We start from the raw sequence: 18,478 nt of genomic DNA on the forward strand, positions 1-18,478 counted from the left end.
GTCTAATTCTTATATTTAAGCATATCTAATACGGATCCCGTAACTCAAACAAATTTAATCATATAGTGATTGACGTAACTGACATGACATTTTTATTTTTTATAATTATTATATTAAAAATTGAATAAACTAAATACACCAAATAAAAAATAGTTTTTTGGGGTTTTAAATTGCATTTGGATTCATGATAAAACGGATTCTTGATTGTGCTATCCGAAGCTTGGGGTATAGGATTCAATGCAGCCAAACAGACCCTTAGGCCACACTAGCCATTTGACTATAAGTCTAGAATCAAAACCGACGGACGAAGGCTTTTGGCTTCTGATCCCAGTTCCTGTGGCGCATATACTGGAACAGGGCCCCACTTTCCGTTGGGTGCTGGTGGCAAGGAAGGAAGCACCCTTTTGCAGCTTGCATCCAGGTATTCATCCACTTCTCAGTTTTTCAAACAGAGGTATCATAGTAATTCATTTCCGCTTTTATATCATAGAAATTCTAAGAGGCGTGGCTCTATATCCCCAATGAATGTCTAATCCACTAGCTTTTTTTTTTTTTTTTTTTTCTGAAAGGGTGATGAATGAAGATTGATGGGTTTTTGCAGTTTTGGGTTTTGAATTTGATTTTAGCAGGATGTCATTGAGGCTGACCCATCGTCAAAAGTTGTTCTTTTCTGTCTTTTGGTGACGTTAAAAGGACTAGGTAATAATATGGCTAACAGTCTGGGCCAATGGGATTTGCTTCGACTGTTTCATTTCTGTGTAGTAGAAGTGATTTGTCATCTTAAACAAAAAAAGGAAAAAATAGCTTCTTTCTGTGGATTTGTTCTTGCGCAACAACATCTCTGAACTTAAATTAGTTAGGTTGTGAAAATTTTAATCTAGAGGAAGTTTTTTGACCAAAAGGTTGATAGTCGATATGTATGAGAATTTAGTTTTTATTTTATTTTTTATTTTTTATAATTAACTGAAGGTCAGATGCTATGTTAAATGTCTTGAGCTCTGTATGTTAAATAGTTATTTGCAGATAACTATAATCTTTCACCTGTCTCACTCTAACTTTTTTTAGTTTTTCTCTTTATTCTCTGAATTGTTGTTTCTTTGTCTAATATATATTTCCTAATTCCTACCCTATTTTCCTTCTCTCTCTCTCTCTCTCTCTCTCTCTCTCTCTTTTTCTTTCTTTTTTTTTTTTTTTTTTTTTTCTGTTTATTTTTGGCGGTACAGGGATGCTAGGGAAATCATTGGCTTCTCCTCTCTTGACCTTTGGTTCTGCAACACCCTTCTGCTTTTCCGCTGTGAGTACCAAACTACCAATTCATGCATTCCTCTTTTGAATAGGTGAAACTTAAATGAATTCAACTATGGCCTCTTTAGCCTATATAAGAAGCTGATCTGACTTCAAAATGTAATCAATTTAGTAGATTGGAATCATTGCCATGTGTCATATATGTGCATGAGGAACAAAAGCTTTCAATCATATGTAATTTGGTTTGGGCGTTGAGTCACCTATGCCAAAATGTGCACCGCTTTAAGCTTTGGTTAGTCTTGGCTGCTTTCAACCATATATGATTTGGTATAGGCATTTGGACATATGTAACCTTTATTTTAATGATTCATGAGTAATTCATATTAATATGGTTTCCCATTGCCAGTGGTTGGATTGATATCTGTTGATTCTGAATAGTTTTTTGCCCCAATTCCAAGTTATAAGATTGAAGTCTTTGTGGTGGCTCAATATACAATCCCCGAAACATTCAAGAGAACTGGCATATAGCTGAATGAAGAGAAGAACATACCCAATGAGAAAGAAGTATGGAACTCTGGATTCAAGCTGTTACGATGTTGGTGCACTTAGCTTGTCACAATTCTTTTGGTGTTTGTCTGTGGAAAAATTTCAGGAACTATTGTTACTTATCAAAGAGGGGGGAAAAAAGAAAGAAGTTTTAAGGAACGGTTGTGGGAAGTTTAGGAGGTTTGTTGCTTTTAGGGTGGGAGACAGGAATAGGGTCTTGTTTTGGTAAAGAAGTTTTCAAGATGTCATTGCTATAGCTTTAGATAAGAGGGCAATGGTGAGAATTTATATGGGGGGTTTGGAGGAGGGTGACATTGCAACCCTCAGTCAATTAGGCCAGCTTCTGTATTGTCTATGCCAGTGGATGCTTTCTTTAGAGTCTTCTTTGTGATGCACGTGACTGCTAGGGGAGGATGGGACACTTTGGGTTAGGTCAAGCAGAGGTTTTCATTGAAGAATGTTTGGCATTGTGGTGTTACATGATGTTTTGTGGAAAGTCTGCAGCTTTAAGAACTGAAAATCAAGGAGAAAACAACTGTTGTGAGTTTATGCTTTATGTGCAAGCATGATGGAGAGCTAGTTGGTCATCTTCTTTGCATTATTTGGTAGCCTGGTAGAGGTGGTCTGTGATGTGCTGGTTTATCCCCAAATCTGGAACTTTGAGTTTGTGCTTGATACTTTGATGTGCTGGTTTATTCACAGAGTGGTTTTACTTTTGAAGAGTTATTCTAAAGAAATCTATTTTGTCATAAAAAAAGTATGCGTCTAGTTTATTTTCTGCTTATTTTGATTGTGGGGATTTTATCTTTATTAATTAAATGGCTTAATAATTGGTTTGGTAGTCTTGATTGTTAAACTTGGGGTCAGAATCATATTTTTTAATTTGATTATATTTCTTGCCTATGAAATCTTAAAATTTGATCAGCAATTTCTCAATACAGGCTGATCTTGCCACTGCTAAGCCAAATATCGTGTTGTTCAATGTGAACTTCTCTAATGGTCTTCCACAAGATGTGCTCAGAGGAGCTAGGTCCACCAATTTCTCTCCTAAGAAATGGGCAATACATTCAACCGCACAAATTGAAAATTTAACTTTGAGCAATGAAGATAGGAAGACGTGGGAAGCATGCAGGCAAGCTCTATCTGCATTCAGTTTAAGTGTTGAGGAGGAAGACAAGATACTTGGAAAAGCATTTGGCCAGTTTCATTCACCCTACTGGGGTGAAGAACGTAAAAGAGAAGTACCAAAATTTGAAGTTGTCAATGAAGTATTGGATTATCTTAGGGGTTTAAGCCTTTCCAATGATGATATCTGCAAGTTGCTGAAAAAATTTCCTGAAGTTCTTGGATGTGGCCTTGAACATGAGTTAAAATCCAATGTGCAGATCTTGGAAAAGGAATGGGGAATAAAAGGGAAATCCCTTCGCAACCTTCTTCTTCGAAACCCGAAAGTGTTGGGTTATAATGTTGATTGTAAGGGAGATTGCATGGCACAATGCACTCGATGTTGGGTTCGGTTTTAGCTGTCTACTAGTTTATATGCTTTTCTCTGTATACAAAATGGATCATTTTACTATACTGAAACTAATGTTGAAGTTGACTTGATTTGTAAGTTCAAATGTATTCAATGAGAATATGCCTGTATCAGTTCATTTGATCTAAAGATCATTTCTTTTTTCAATCTGTATCAGTTCAGAGTTCTTTGAAACTTGAATGTTCAACTATTGGGTTTTTTTTCTTTAAATTTCATCAACTATTAGAGTTGAACCTCATCCATATTCCATCATTCTAAAAAATGTAAATTTGATTTGAAAAAGTATTTATGTTCTTATGTTGCCAGCAGCCTAAACTACAGAGCTATATAAGCCAGAAAGATTGAGTAGGTTCTTGTAAATGAGCAATGTATATCTTTGTCGTAGAAAACAGAGTACTGTGGGATTTCATATGCAAGAACAGGATGGAAAGAAACTAATTTGCTTTGAGTCTTGAGAAGCTCAATTAAATAAACTATTGTAAATAGAAATAGCTAAGTCATTTGAATTCTCTGTTTTCAATTAAATAAAATACTAAGGGTATGTTTGGGATTGCGTTTGATGGGCATAAAAATGCTTTTAACACTTAAAAAGTTCGTTTGAAAAAAAAAATAATCGTTTAGTAAAACAATTAAAAACACTTTTAAGGGTTCAAAAAGCCTAAAAATTGTCAAAACACACTTTTGGCAAAAGCTTTAAAATGAAATTTTTGTCCAAAAACTCTTTTTGACTTAAAAACTTTATTTCTCAAATGCAATCCCAAACATGCTCTAAATAATTTGCTTAATTAAAAAAGTGAAACAGCTTCTTAATATGATTAGAATGAAAATTACAAGTAATTGAGTGGGAAAAATATACTTTTAACTCCCTAAATTACCACCATTTTTGGACCTATGCTACAAACTTTAAACTTTAAAGGTGACATATTGGCTCCTCAAACTATCACATCGTGTTAAATAAGTCATGTCATTAGTCAAGACAATTAATAATTGGTGCAATTTAATATTCAAGTAATGCTACGTATCATCATTTTATCATCTCAAATTTAACGTGATTTTTAAAATCATTATTGAATTGACTTTAAAAGGATTAAAAATAAAATAAAATGCTCTTATATTTGGAGTGATACAGATGAACTGGAAAGTCAGTTGGGAATGACATTATGGTGCCCATGAAAAGCTTTAAAGTTGCGCATGAAAGACTACGAGTGCCTACACCTTGTCCTTTTATAAAGGAGCTCGTAGCTTTTCTCTCTTCACAAACTTGGCGTTCCTCTCGTGTCCTAAGAAGGCTAGCTGGAAATGGCCTGCACCAAGACCAGATTTATGTCCACCATAATTTTCTTTATTCTAATTTTACACGAGGTAATTCTAGAAAATATCATGAATTTTCCCATATTATTTATTAATTATTATATGAACTCTAAAATATTTGAATAGGCTAGAAAAATGAAAAGATATTGTCCGTGGCTGTTGTTAATATTTTTCTTTCTTTTTTTTTTTCTTTTTTTTCTTTTTTGGGTTTTTTGGGAAATTTTCCAGATGGGGATCTCCAGTGGACGGCAGTTGATCAAAGAGCAGATGATAGGTAAGACCATCATCATTCTGGGTTTTTGTGAGTCATTATCAGTACATTTCAAGCTGCATGATTTAGACCCAACTTCAAATTCTTGGAGAACTTTTGGCGTAAACTACATTTTTATCCTACAATTATTTTACAGTGCCGATGTAATCCGCTCAACTAACCCTTAGCTCAGTCTCTATTAAAAAAATATATCAAAGGAAATAGTTGTAAGAGACCATGTTTCTTAACTACTTTGTTTTCTATTTTTTGTTTTCCGTTCTCAAGTTAAAGATATTAAAAACCCCAAAACACAAAAGATGTTTCAACACTTTTTTCAAACAAAAAAAATAAAGATTACTCTCCAAAACACGTTAACAAACATACCCGTCATCTATATTCTGACCGAAAGCTGTGTATATATTGTATCATTATGCAGACTGCAATGGGAAGTGTGGTTACCGGTGCAGCAAGGCATCTCGGCATAAGATGTGCATCAGGGCATGCAATTCGTGCTGCCAGAGGTGCAACTGCGTGCCTCCAGGAACCTACGGCAACTATAATGCTTGCCCTTGCTATGCCAATATGACGACTCATGGCGGTAGACACAAATGTCCTTAATTAAGTTAGAATAATGCTAAAAATTATATTTTTATTTCATAATTATTCCACGATATTAACGTGTTAGTCTCAATGAACCCGGAAAAAAAATAATAATAATTGATTGAGACTGACACATTGACATTGTAGAATATATAGTTGTGAAATAAAAATGTAGTATATAATATTTCTCATTAAATATAACGAAATAAATTATAATGAACCCGAATGTTATTATATAATTACAAATAAAAAAACAGTTATTATATAATAATTGCATGCCTTATGCATGTGTTTGCCAATGTCCAAAATCCTGTATATGATCACTGGCCTTTATTAAGGTAAGGAATTGTATTATCGAATATGTATGATTTCTTTGATCTCGTACACTCATGCACGAATTTACGTGGTTCGGCAACGTGCCTATGTCACATGAGAGTACGGTTATATTTTACTATTAATGAGTCAGGATATATATATATATATATATATATATATATATATAACCCTAATTGTACGGAGATATTTTGAAAAACCAAAATACTATGTACTGCCAACCACTAGTATTTGAATATTACTCTCTATACTTAAGAGAATATGAGCCATTAGTTTCAACAATTAGATATTGAAGCATAGGAATAAAAGGCATCACACAACCAGGGACAGAATCAAGGGGTAAAGAGACCATATATGGCCCCTCAATTTTAAATTGTTTCCTTATATATATTTTATATATATTATACGGACGTATTTTGAAAAACCCCAAAATATAGACTTTGTACTGCCAACCACTAGTATTCCAATATTACTCTCTATACTTTAGAGAATATGAGCCATTAGTTCCAACAATTAAATATTCAAGCATTGGAATAAAAGGCATTACACAACCAGGGACCGAATCAAGGGGTAAGGGGACCATATATGGCCCCTCAATTTTAAATTGTTTCCTTATATATATATATATAGAGAGAGAGAGAGAGAGAGAGATGCTAGAATCTAATAAAAACTTCACATTTTGCCCATAAAAGTCCACATGGCAAGATGTTACATATTTTTTTTAAAGAAAAAGACAAAACAAAAACATATTGTCACATAGACTTTTATGGACAAAATATAAAATTTTTATTAGATTCTAGCATATATATATATATATATATATATGCCAAATTTGCTCTTCTAGCTCCACATCATAAGTGGTCTGAGCCACAGCCACATGTCGACCAAATTATTGTATTCCTAATACAAAAGTTCTTTGTCTAGAGATGATAATATATATATTATCATCTCTAGACAAAGAACTTTTGTATTAGGAATACAATAATTTGGTCACAATGTGGCTCAGACCACTTATGATGTGGAAGTAGAAGAGCAAATTTGGCTAGAGATAGAAGGTATGTAGATAGTAGGACGGAACACGATTTGCAATTTCAATCTATGCGAATTCAACACGAAGTAAAGGGTTTATAATTGAGAAGTTTGATCCGGTTACTTAAATGAGTTGAATGAAGATTAACCTATATAATTTTATACATTCTCCTACATGCCTCAATACGTTTCAAACACGACACGTGATATAATAAGAGTTGGCAATTTTCTATGAAGGTCCAAGACTCAAGGCCTGATCACCTGCATTTCTCATAAACCAAACAATTTCAATCATGCATTAATATTAGCATGCAACATAAAGAAGGAAACGTACAATACTGTCATCGAAACAATACAGAATTAATGTGTACTCAAAGCATATATATATATAGCTCTGGGATTTTATTCAAATCAATTCTGAATGTCCATGCATATGATCTCTTTCAATCTGTTCAGGGGCACTTGAGCTTGTTCCCATGGGTTTTGAGGCGTGCATAACATGGGCATGCATTCTTGTGGCCGTAGGTGCCAGGTGGAACACAGTGGCATCTCATGCAACAACTCTTGCATGCCCGAGTGCACCTCTTCTTTCTTGATGCCTCCTTGCATCTCCTCGAGCATGCAGAGCTGCAATCTGAATCATCCCCACAAAACAAAAGTTATAATATATTCTTATATTTTATTTTTATCTTCTCTAAAAGTGTTTATGGGTGGCATTTAAAACCACAAAGGGAAGGAGTAGCTAGGGAATGGGTTTAAGTCAATGAAGGTCATGCGATGCATTTTTCGTCCAAGTTAATTATGGGGTGAGAGCAAATACAGTGTCAATTCGAGGGGCCGGGTTATGTTTGTAAATGTGTTTCGGAGAGTATTTTGTTTGAAAAATTGTTTTGATGTGGCATAAAAATAAAACCCGTTTTTAGAAGTATTTTTTAATGGAGTCTACATTCATATGCCTCCAATTATAAATAGTTTTGGAACAGAGATAACATAATCTAATCTAATGTTGGATCGATATACATAAAATGGAAACTCAAATAGTGCACTACTTATTTGAGTGGATTTTATGCAAAGTTATCGATGTGCTTACATATTTATCATGTAACATCATCTATACCGTAAGATACAACAATATCAAATGACTAAATCTTTATTTCATAAGAAACGGAAAGGATCTTATTCCGTGGCTAGGAGTGCATAAATGCCTATTCAGATTTCAAATCTTGATCTCAACTCTCAAATAAAGTTTTCCTTTAAATTGAGTTTGAATAATATATATATATATTTTAATTCAACCCATTAAACTGACATGTGTTCAAAATACATATGAAGAAAAGAAAAAAGAAGGCTCCTTTTATTATTTGTTTTTCCCAAACAAATAATAATCATTGAAGGAAAAGACAAGAATACCCTTAAACTTCCCTATTAAGGCAATCATATATATGGACAAGCTTTGACTTCACAGTTTATTTTACAGAAAAAAATCATTACAATTAGCATTAGTTTTTATCAAGTGAGTTCTGGTTTCGATCCCCAAGAAATATAAAAGGTCTTAAGCTATATAAATCACAATGTGATCAACAACTTACTGATTTTCTTAGGAAGATGATGTTTGCTGTCAGGAGCTATTACATTGCTTCCTTCATCAACCTGAATCCATAAGATAATGTTACAAAAATCTTTCCTATTGAAGACTCAAATATCCAATATTTGCTTCATTGGCTATATAGAGACTCACAGTAGCAAGAGCATTTGCAGCCTTGTTAATGGATGAAGCCTCTGCAAGAGCCTGGAAAAAAGGTTTCAATTATGATAAGATATATAATAATCTTCTACATATTGAAACATTAAAGTATATACCTGTAGGAGGAGGATGGCAATGACAAAGCCTGAGAGGAGCTTCATCTCTTGGGAATTTAGGTAGATATGGGGAAATGATAAGGCTGATGATGAGAGCTTCTGAATGAAAATGGGTGGGGGCAGGAGTGTTAATATATAGGCATCTTTGTTGCCTATTGACCTATATCTTTTAAAACTCACATGCAAAGGTTGGAGCAAATTCACAGGCTTTGTGTTGAGTGCAGAGGAAAATGTTGGAGCAAAAAGGCTAAAACCCTCTTTTGGAAGCTTCTTTCTCTTTAGTTTTGTTGCCTTTACTCAAGCGTGAGCACAGCTGTTGATGCTTTGGCTGAATGGTGCATGTATATGGACAAGAGAGAAATTATGAGAGGTCCCCCACAGCAGATGGGTATAATGTTTGGCTTGTGATCAACCCAAAAAGGCCTTTGGAAATCGACAAAGACAAGGATCATATGCTTGTCCTTGTCTTTGCTAGACGACCAAAGCATCTTAATTAGTAAGATTTAAGAATTGCCAAAGCCTGTAACCAATACAATACATCAACTTGTGTAACTGAAGAACCCTACAGAAATCCATAGCCTTGGAAACTGTAAGAGCAGGGTACTTTCACTTCTTTTGAGAATGCCAAGGCATATACAATTGAAGAAAAGTCTATTATTAGAATATGCTAATTAAATGATTAAATTCGTTATTTTTATTGGTTTAAGCTTTAAGTTTAGAATAAGTGATAATTTAATATGGTATTAAAGCACATGTCATAAGTTCGAACTTTGACTTTACGTACAGTTTACTCTCCCATGTGGAGTCCTCAAGAGGTAGATCAATCGGCTAGGACCACACCTAATAAAGCGGAGGTCACTAGTTCGAATTCTTCTCTCCTTCTTGTGCAGACATGTCAAAAAAAAAAAAAAATCTCTCCCATGCGGAGGGAATGGTAAAATATTAATATTTTAAAAGTAAATACAAGGGGGCGGGGAGGGAGATTAAGATCCATAAAAGAGAAACAAAGAAAAGGGAAGGGTGGAACAAATCAATAAAGACCCAATTACAACCATTACAATGCAATAAAAGATTAAAAATCTTTTAGGGTTATGTTAAATGAATGGTCTGGTCCATTGAATTTTTGGTACACCAACTAAGAAAGTAGCTCCTTGATCGAAATGACGATTTTTTGGAGCTACATCGGTAAACAAACTGAGAACTACATTCAAGAGATGTCAGAAAGGAGCACCACTGTGATGTCTAACGAGGGAGGTACCTAACAAAGAAAGCATTATGGACACCACATCTCGATCTTCAACTAGATCTGGAGGTCTTTGTAGGCAAAATTATGGTACCATCTATGGAAATCTTGTTGGGAAGGAGAACAGAAGTCATGGATTTGTTGTGGGAGACAAAATGGAGCGACATTGTGTGCCGTACACGTGTGCTAGGGCGGTGCGTGGTGTGTAGTGTGTACGCACAGGGGCAAATGGAAGCGACGGCTGATGGGTGCAACAAAGATATTTATATTTATGTAACTTATTTTTATTAATACATATGAATGAACTAACGAGTTGAGCTTTATATGAGCCTGGTCACGAACATAGCCGAATTGAGTCGAGTTTTAAATGAATTTGTATCGTTTAATAATCGAGTATAATTTTGTGTTAACGAACAACCCATTTAATAATTGAGTTGAGCTCGAGTCGAGGTTAACCAACCTAACCTTGTTCACGAGTAGTCTTGTTCAATTGTTGAAAATGCTTTAGTAAGCTAATTGTCTGGTGTGACTTAGTATGGCTAGTCTCAATAAATACCATCATATTAAATTTCAAAATCTATTGGACATTAAGTTACGGGAAAAATCTATTTAAATACATAGAGAAAAAAAGCTAGTAGTCTAATTGTCAAAATTGGAACCACATAAATTAAATTGAAATCCCGTAAAAACCAAGTGCTTGAATTTAATTTTTTTTCTAATTTTCGTGACCCTAAATATTAAATTAAAATCAGATTAATTAAACCAAAGCAAAGATATCCCGTCAATCCAAAGATAAGTAATAAATAAATCCAGAAAAATTTCTAAACTGACGTGAAAAAAGTTTTTAAATTAAAAAAATGCAATTCGCTCTCCCTTGTCTGTCACTCATGGTCTGCCACGTCAGTTTGAAAAATTTTTTAGATTCATTTATTTGACTCCTTAATATTTTTCCGATCAAAAAGGCTTTTTGGCCCGATCGGGTTGAGCAAGTGCCGCTAAACAAAGCAGGAAACAGCCCAAGCCCGCACCGGTAAATCCAACTGACCCGGAACCACCTGACCCGATTTCTTCCTCAACCCGTCAACTGCAACAATATCACAAAAATTGGAGGTTAATTCAGACGGAAAAGAGCTCGATTCAGCAAATCGTAGGAGCGTCCCAAAATGGGCGATAAATCGAAGAAGAATAAGAAGAGGAAGACAAAAAAGCACATAGACGACACAGAGACTTCATCATCGTCGTCGTCTCCATCGAGCTTCGACGACGACTCCTCCAAGAGGCGGCACCGGCACCGGCGAAGAAGTGACGATAAAGAGTCGAGGAGAGAGAAAGAGAGGAGGAGAGAGAAACGAAGAAAGGAGAGAGAGAGAAAGAGAAGGAAATCTAGAAGAGATGGAAAGAAGAGTAGGGTTTCCGAGTCCGAATCCGGTTCGTCGAGTGATGAGACTGATTCGGAGCGGGTACAGGCGAAGCCCGACGCGGTTGTGCGAGACTTGTTGAGAGAATTTCCTGGTGTTGGCAATGATTTGATTCAGGTTTCTATTTTTTTGGTGGCTAAATTTGACAGGACTAGAATTTAAGCCAAGTTAAATACATTTGTTGGTTTCGTATTAATCATTGTTTATGATATACAGCTATTGCAAATGGTTGATGGTGGGCAAGCTGTTGACATAAAGGGTGTATCTGAGAGGTTTCTGATGAAGCATATAAAGAAGCTTTTCCTTTCATTGGGGCTCAAGGAGAGTGGTGATAGAGTGTTTTTACTAACTTCAAATGCTCGTCCTTGTTTGGAAGTTGTAGGACCTTTAATTCACGCTCATATAGAACCCAAAGAGCAACAAAACGATGCTTCTGTACCGGCAAATGGGGATTTGGAAGCAGTGGAATGCGGACAAGTGATGGATGAGGGTAATGTGGCAGGGCCATGTCCAGAGGATGATGCTACTGCTCCCAGAAGAAGGTAATGATATACCTTGCTATGTGCTTTATTCTCAAGGATCACAAATATGGACCAGTGAATGAGTCATTGAAGGTTCTTGCGCATTTTAATGAGAAACAACCAACTTTTGGAAGATTTAGAATTATACCCATGTGTGCTGTTCTCTGCATTCAGCATTTTTGTTCCCCGTGTTAAAAGTTTGTCTCATGTTACAAGTAACTGCGCATTTTTTCAATATACATTATTTATAAAAAAAAATGTTACAAGTAAAATAGAAGACAAAGTTTCTAAATGAAGTGCGAAATATTCAGTTTCTGGACTACATTTATTAGTAGTTAGGTAGCTACACTGTGTATATTTTTTTTAGATGCTGTGACAAACAGAAAGAGGATGTGGGTATGAGTACAATACAGTGTCTGAATTAGGAGCACATGATAAGCGAATCTAATTGTCAGACAGGTTGCCAACAGAAGTGCATGAACTCTGGAGAAATAAATTTTTAATCCTTTACAAATATTTTATTAAAAGCAAAAAGGGAAAGAGAAGAAATATTCAACCTGAAAAAGGAAAGATAACAAGAATCAGGGATTACTATGATTCAATTTATTCTTGTCAACATCCCCTCTATATTGTGCCTTTGAAGTTCTGATAAAGGTGGTCAAGTGCATTAAAAAAAAAAGGACTTTCTGATTCAGGGAGAATTTAAAGGGTAGGTGCTTGAATTGGGAGTACACCTTAACATTCTACATGGAATGCCAATTTTATCTGAATTCCTCATGAGTTGGAGTTTATGAGTTTCTTGTGGCCCCCTTGAGGTGATCCTTTAGTGGATCTGATATCTTGGAGGCTGCTTCGTGAGTAACTTTCAGAATCTGTTGTTCATACCCCACACTTCTTAGGTGATCCTTTAGTGGATATGATATCTTGGAGGCTGTTTCGTTAGTAACTTTCAGAATCTGTTATTGATACCCCACACTTCTTTCTCAGATGGCTCAAATGACATCTCCTCCCCCTGTTGGAACAGGGTGGAGAGTGTGGTTGTTGGTATAAAACTCGCTGGATGTTGTGTAACTTGCCAATAAAAAATAAATAAACTTTTTTTCTTCTTACAGGTGTCGTGACACCATCTAGCATATGTTGCATTTAATAACCAGCCTAAGAGAAAAAAAAAATTGACACTTTTAATTTTTACATTTTCTTTACCAGGTTCATATGCTATATACATCACACGCTGCATGCTTTTGTAAATCATTTCAAAACTCTCCAGGATAAATTAAGAAAGTGAGCATACAGAGGTTCCATTAGATCTGGGTGAGCTGATATGACTTGCTTGAGCATCTCCAATCCTTTTGTGAACACACATGAAGCTTTTAGAAGCTTGAACTCCCTAAATTGAAATTTGGCGTAAAGACATTTTAATCATAAAACCTCTGGACTTGAACATAATTAATAACATGATTTAAAGCACCAAGCAGGTACTTGGATGTGGAATACATATGTTACTAACCAAGAAAAGAATATATATTTGTTGACAATCATCTATGATTTGTTAAAAAAATATTTAATTTTATTGCTCTTGCTTGCTTCTTGCTGCAGAATAATTGGCCCTGAGATGCCATCAGCTGAGTTGCTTGCAGCTGCAGCGAAATTAACAGAAGCGCAAGCTGAGCTCAGGTATTTCCTGGAAAAATTTCAACAGATGCTTTTGATTTATTTGAGGGTACAGTTAGGGATTTTTTGGTGATATATAATTGTGAAATATGTAATGTCAGTGGAGATGACTTGTTATAACAATCTCTGACTAATATTTCCAGGGAAGTTGAGTTGGAGGAAGATACTGAGATTTTTATAGGACCTCCACCACCTGCTATGGTTGCTGAGGCTGCATCAGCAAATGAGGCAGAGAGATTTGAAGAGGTATTCTAATCCTATTCCTTTTGTGTACTAGGGTTGTGCCCTTTTACACTTTTAATGAATTTAAATTACTTAAAAAAAAAATTATTTGGAGTTTTTATGTATGTTGTATAACTTTATGTTAGGGTGCTGATGCTGTTTAGTCATCATAAACTCCTTTCTCATTCCTTCTTCTATTTCTTCTTCCTCACACTTCACTTCTTGTGCTTTTGAATTATGAATGGCAACTAAGGACTTATTGTTAAGTTTTATTATACAAAATCTCTTGACTTCTCCAAAAAAAAAATATCGTATTAAATAATGGCTATAGGTGATATAAGGTTCGCATGTATCTTGTTTGTTGATCATAACAATTTTTCCAAGTTGTGCTAATTATTACATGAGTGCAATCATTCATAAACTAATTACATTTATCTGATCAGGTCACCAGAATTATGGGGGTTGAGGCTGATTGTCCATATGATGTTGTAGGAGTGAACCTGACTATGTCCGCTGATAATGTAAAAAAAAGGTAAGTATCCTAATTTTTTTTTCATCTTTCAAATAATGGAACTTAACATGTTCTATGCATCGTTTATGAACTTTAGTCTTTGTATGTATGAGATGCAAATTTGGAAGTTGGGTCTGATGGTTTTTTTTTTGTACTGAGTGTGTGTGTGGGTGGGGGGTGATTTTATTGTCTGAATAATGTTTTGATGCTTGGCTTAACTACATTGGGGAAGGAAGAGGGGAAAGGTTACTGATAGGGTGGTTTTGGGGGAACCAGTGGAAATAGTTAGCCAGTCTGTAGTAAATAAGAAGAGAGGCATGCCAAAACCTTTGAAAGCTGAGATCCAGCATGAAATTGTCACAAAATATTATTTGTTAGATAGCTTCCGTAGGCTTATAGATGTTTCTAGCACTTTAAGAGTTCGACAATAAGCGTCTCTGAAGAGGACATGTCTTGGGGGTACCCAGCAAGTAACCACCAGGCTGAAGGAGAAAGACCTCAGTGCGTAGGTCCTACAGTAAAGAAGAAAGTAGTTAATAGTCTCTTTTGCAATCTACTGCCTAAGGGAAGCTAAAAATATTCATCAAATCTACTAATTAATTTTCAAAAGAAATACATGTTGAAGTGGTCTTATTTGATTAAAACTTTATTTTGGGTTGTACGCTACCACCATCATAGTGTGAATGATGTTTTATTTTTGGAATCATGCTTTTCTACTTGCAAAGTTCAAAATTTGAAAATTAGGGGGAAAGATTTACATTTTATCACGCTGCAAAGTGAGATGTTATCTGCAAGTCAAAAGAATGGTTTTTTTTCTATGCCATTTGGCTGATGAAAACTAAGATACGGAGACAAGTACCTTCAAGCTGCAATCACCATCTTAACAGATGGATCTAGGTTCTATGTTGTTAGAATTTTGGTAGATCTTTATATGGTTGTGAACTGGTGAGCTTGTGCATCATGCAATTATTATTATTTTTTTGTCTAATGATGGACATGGAAATGATTCAGGTACTGGAAGTTGTCTCTTTTAGTGCACCCAGATAAATGCCCTCATCCTCAGGCTCATCAAGCATTTATTAAATTGAATAAAGCTTTTAAAGAATTGCAAGATCCAGATAAGGTGAGTTTCATATGCAACATAGTTAATATGTTGACATTTAAAATGCTTGTATTTGTGCAGTCACTTTTTCTGTTACTCTGTTTTCTTTATTTCATTCACGAAGTTCTGATACAGTTGATTTGGGCATAAATTAAGTATATTTGGATTTCAATTGTCATGTTGCATCTGATTTTGTGGTCACTAGTTATTAATTATAAATGGGGAGACACAATTGTAATCTCAGAGCATATTATGGCTTGAGAGGACAAGCAAAAAGAGATTGTTAAATTTCAGTTTAATATAAACAAATATATCTTGTCCAGCTGAAGCCTAAGAAAACAAAAGATGGTCACCATTTCCAATTATCCCAAATTTCCTCATTGGAATCAAAGTTTTGTATAGCGCATGGTTGTTATTAGCTTTTCTATAGTCAATGCTGGAAAATGACTGAAAGTTAAATGCTTGGCTAATTGATTTCTAACAGACAGATCATAATCAAATACTTTAATGAATGACAATTTGAGAGGCAGACTGTAATAAGATACTTCAAACCCAGTCCTAATCAATGGTTGGAACTCACTGGAAAAGCTAAAAACAGTTTAGTGTCTGTGGGAAGCATGAACACGAACATGCTAGTTGGCTCATTAGCCTAAGAATCCCATCAACTTCCAGTTCCATTTCATCAAAGTTGTTCCTGTTTCTTGTTCTCTGGATAGACCTTTAAATGCAACTATAAGGACTGTAGTTGGTCTTCCAAGCAATGATATTTTCATGCAGTATTCCTATGGTGATTATAGTTGTGCTTTGGCATCTTCACAACAGATATGTTCAGTTTGACATTGGCGTTTCTTTCTAACTCATCTGTCTGTTGTAGAGGAAACTGCTGGATGAGAAAATTAAACTTAAGGAAGAACAGGAGAAATTTAAGGTACGTACATTCACTGAAGTAGTGGTCTAGCTATATCTTAAGAAAGTTACATCAAAAGTAATTTTAATTCTTTCTGCTTCTTTAGGCTGAGTTGAAAGTAATGCGTGAGGCTGCGCAGTGGAGAAGATCTCAAGGTTAGCCTTTCTCTCTCTCTCTCTCTCTCTCTCTCTCTCTGTGTATGTGTGTGTAACGACTAGGTGAAAGGGTGTAGTTGTGTCCTATCGGCTGCATCTTAGTAGAATGATGTTCTTTTCTCTCTTAATGATTCAATGACAGGACTTCATCCTATTGTTATTTTCATGGGTAAAGCATATTATTTTTATCCAATTAGGCTAAAAATTGACCCATGATAAAGTATTTCAAGTAGTATTGTGCTTGTGCAAGTTAGCTTGAGGGAAATGCTGATATACACAGTTAATTATTGATCTCTTGGAATGCTAATATACAAACAAATTGATCAAATTGTTTAAGGTACAAAATAGATTACCTGTAGATGTGACAACAGCATGTGAAACTATTATCTCAAATTGTTACCGGAAAAAACAATACACTAAATTGTGAGGAAAACTTGTGCTTCTGCCAAAATTAGATGTTCTGGCTGAAACCGACTCAATTTTTAAGGAAGAGGAATATATATAGTAATCTTTTTAAAATGCCTTCTACTAATCTGACTGCGAGAAAGCTGTTGTGTTTGCAGGTATATCTATGGAGGGCGATGATGAGCTGTTGGCAGACATGGATGTTAAGGTGGAACCTATTAGAGATGAATGGATGACAACACTACCTCCTGAAAGAAAAGTAAGACCGTCATTCAATTATCATTTATTATATATAAATTAATTAGTTCCACTTTTGTCACTATTTCTTGGAACTTGGAACCTCCTGTATGTGTCACACACCCTGAAGCGTTTTACTTTCATGGTCACTGAAACTCTAAATGCCTTTTATGTTGTTTACCAAGTCATAGCCTCCTACTGTCATTTCTTTTCAGCCCGGTATGACTATGCAGTCAACACAATTTAGCAGGAGCACAAAAGTAGGACGTGGTGATACTAGTGTTTGGACAGATACCCCTTCGGATAGAGCCCAGAAGGCAAAGATGAAGTATGTTTCACTTTCTAGTTTTGAGAATGCCTTAAGTGGTCAACTCTCTCTCTCTCTGTCTACTGTTTATTTTAAGGGATTTTGTAATTCATTTATTTTACCATGACAGTTATTTAGAAGCATATAATGAGGCTTCCGCACTTGCTTCAAATGAAGAGCAAAACAAAGGGAAAAGTTCAGAGGCAGAGCTGGTGGATAAATACAATAAAGAAAAACGATCAAAGTCATTGTTACAGAAGCACCAGGAAGAGGCTACGGGCCGTTCGAAGAAAAAATCCAAGCAGCAGCCAGAGAAAGAAGAGTGGGTGGGGCAACATCCTTGGAAGCCTTGGGATCGTGAGAAGGACTTGACAGCTGGGAGGAAAAGTATAAACTTGGATCCAGAAAACATGGCTCAGGGTTTAACTTCCAGGTTTTCTTCAGGAAACTTTCAAAGAAACTTCCTTTAGACCTTGGGCTTGTATGTTTACAGTTCATAGTATTATATTGCCTTTTCGGTCCTCTTTACTTTGTATTTTGTGTTCATGAATTGTGGTTTTATCAATATAGGAAAGAGAGTCCTAATGACACACTCTCTCTCTCTCTCTCTCTCTCGCTCTCTCTCTCTCTCCTATCCAAAAGTGTTTAATAACTTTGCTCATGTGCGTGGAATCTAAATGACTGTAAAATCTAACAAGTTGCATCCCACTGCGTATATGATTTTGAGCTTGGTCTATGCATTTGGTACTAGTACAAATAGTATTTTTAAGTGGTTTAGTGAATAAATTTATATAGAACAATCCGAGGGATATGTTATGCCTGAATAACATAATAAAGTCTAAATTACTGAAGTCATCTATGATCTTAAATAAGCTCCTAAATAATGGCATGGAAAATTTGATAAAGCTTTGTTTGCTAATAGTTTTACAATATAGAAATATGATAAGTGTGTCTATAGCAAGTTTCATAGATATCAGGATGTTATTATATGCTTATTTGTTGATGACATACTGAGTTTTTGTACTGATAGTGAAAGTATTGAGATATGATATTTTTGTCTTTCAACTTTGA

The 18,478-nt window shown here is 35.3% G+C and overlaps 4 protein-coding genes across 4 annotated transcripts; 3 read left to right on the forward strand and 1 right to left on the reverse strand.

The window, feature by feature from the left end:
• Positions 1 to 237: 237 nt before the first annotated feature.
• On the forward strand, positions 238 to 3,517 carry LOC132184057 (uncharacterized). The gene is made up of 3 exons (XM_059597540.1): positions 238 to 421; positions 1,224 to 1,294; positions 2,733 to 3,517. Exons 1-3 carry the CDS (start codon positions 238 to 240, stop codon positions 3,312 to 3,314), a joined length of 837 nt encoding a protein of 278 aa, XP_059453523.1. The 3' UTR covers positions 3,315 to 3,517.
• A 1,107-nt stretch (positions 3,518 to 4,624) lies between these two features.
• On the forward strand, positions 4,625 to 5,653 carry LOC132185865 (cypmaclein-like). The gene is made up of 3 exons (XM_059599669.1): positions 4,625 to 4,687; positions 4,865 to 4,910; positions 5,323 to 5,653. Exons 1-3 carry the CDS (start codon positions 4,625 to 4,627, stop codon positions 5,502 to 5,504), a joined length of 291 nt encoding a protein of 96 aa, XP_059455652.1. The 3' UTR covers positions 5,505 to 5,653.
• Positions 5,654 to 7,121: 1,468 nt separating this feature from the next.
• LOC132184915 (gibberellin-regulated protein 9-like) lies at positions 7,122 to 8,971 on the reverse strand. Its single transcript, XM_059598705.1, has 4 exons — positions 8,709 to 8,971; positions 8,587 to 8,637; positions 8,438 to 8,498; positions 7,122 to 7,482 (listed from the first exon to the last, which is right to left on the reverse strand). Exons 1-4 carry the CDS (start codon positions 8,751 to 8,753, stop codon positions 7,301 to 7,303), a joined length of 339 nt encoding a protein of 112 aa, XP_059454688.1. The 5' UTR covers positions 8,754 to 8,971; the 3' UTR covers positions 7,122 to 7,300.
• A 2,025-nt stretch (positions 8,972 to 10,996) lies between these two features.
• Positions 10,997 to 18,012, forward strand: LOC132185912 (uncharacterized). Its single transcript, XM_059599725.1, has 11 exons — positions 10,997 to 11,486; positions 11,586 to 11,911; positions 13,487 to 13,564; positions 13,705 to 13,807; positions 14,227 to 14,315; positions 15,306 to 15,417; positions 16,271 to 16,324; positions 16,410 to 16,458; positions 17,022 to 17,122; positions 17,316 to 17,428; positions 17,538 to 18,012. The coding sequence occupies exons 1-11, from the start codon at positions 11,115 to 11,117 to the stop codon at positions 17,875 to 17,877; spliced, it is 1,737 nt and encodes a 578-aa protein (XP_059455708.1). The 5' UTR covers positions 10,997 to 11,114; the 3' UTR covers positions 17,878 to 18,012.
• The last annotated feature ends 466 nt before the right edge of the window (positions 18,013 to 18,478 follow it).

This window comes from Corylus avellana, chromosome ca6 (genome assembly GCF_901000735.1).
Source record: "Corylus avellana chromosome ca6, CavTom2PMs-1.0".
NCBI classification, from domain to species: Eukaryota; Viridiplantae; Streptophyta; class Magnoliopsida; order Fagales; family Betulaceae; genus Corylus; species Corylus avellana.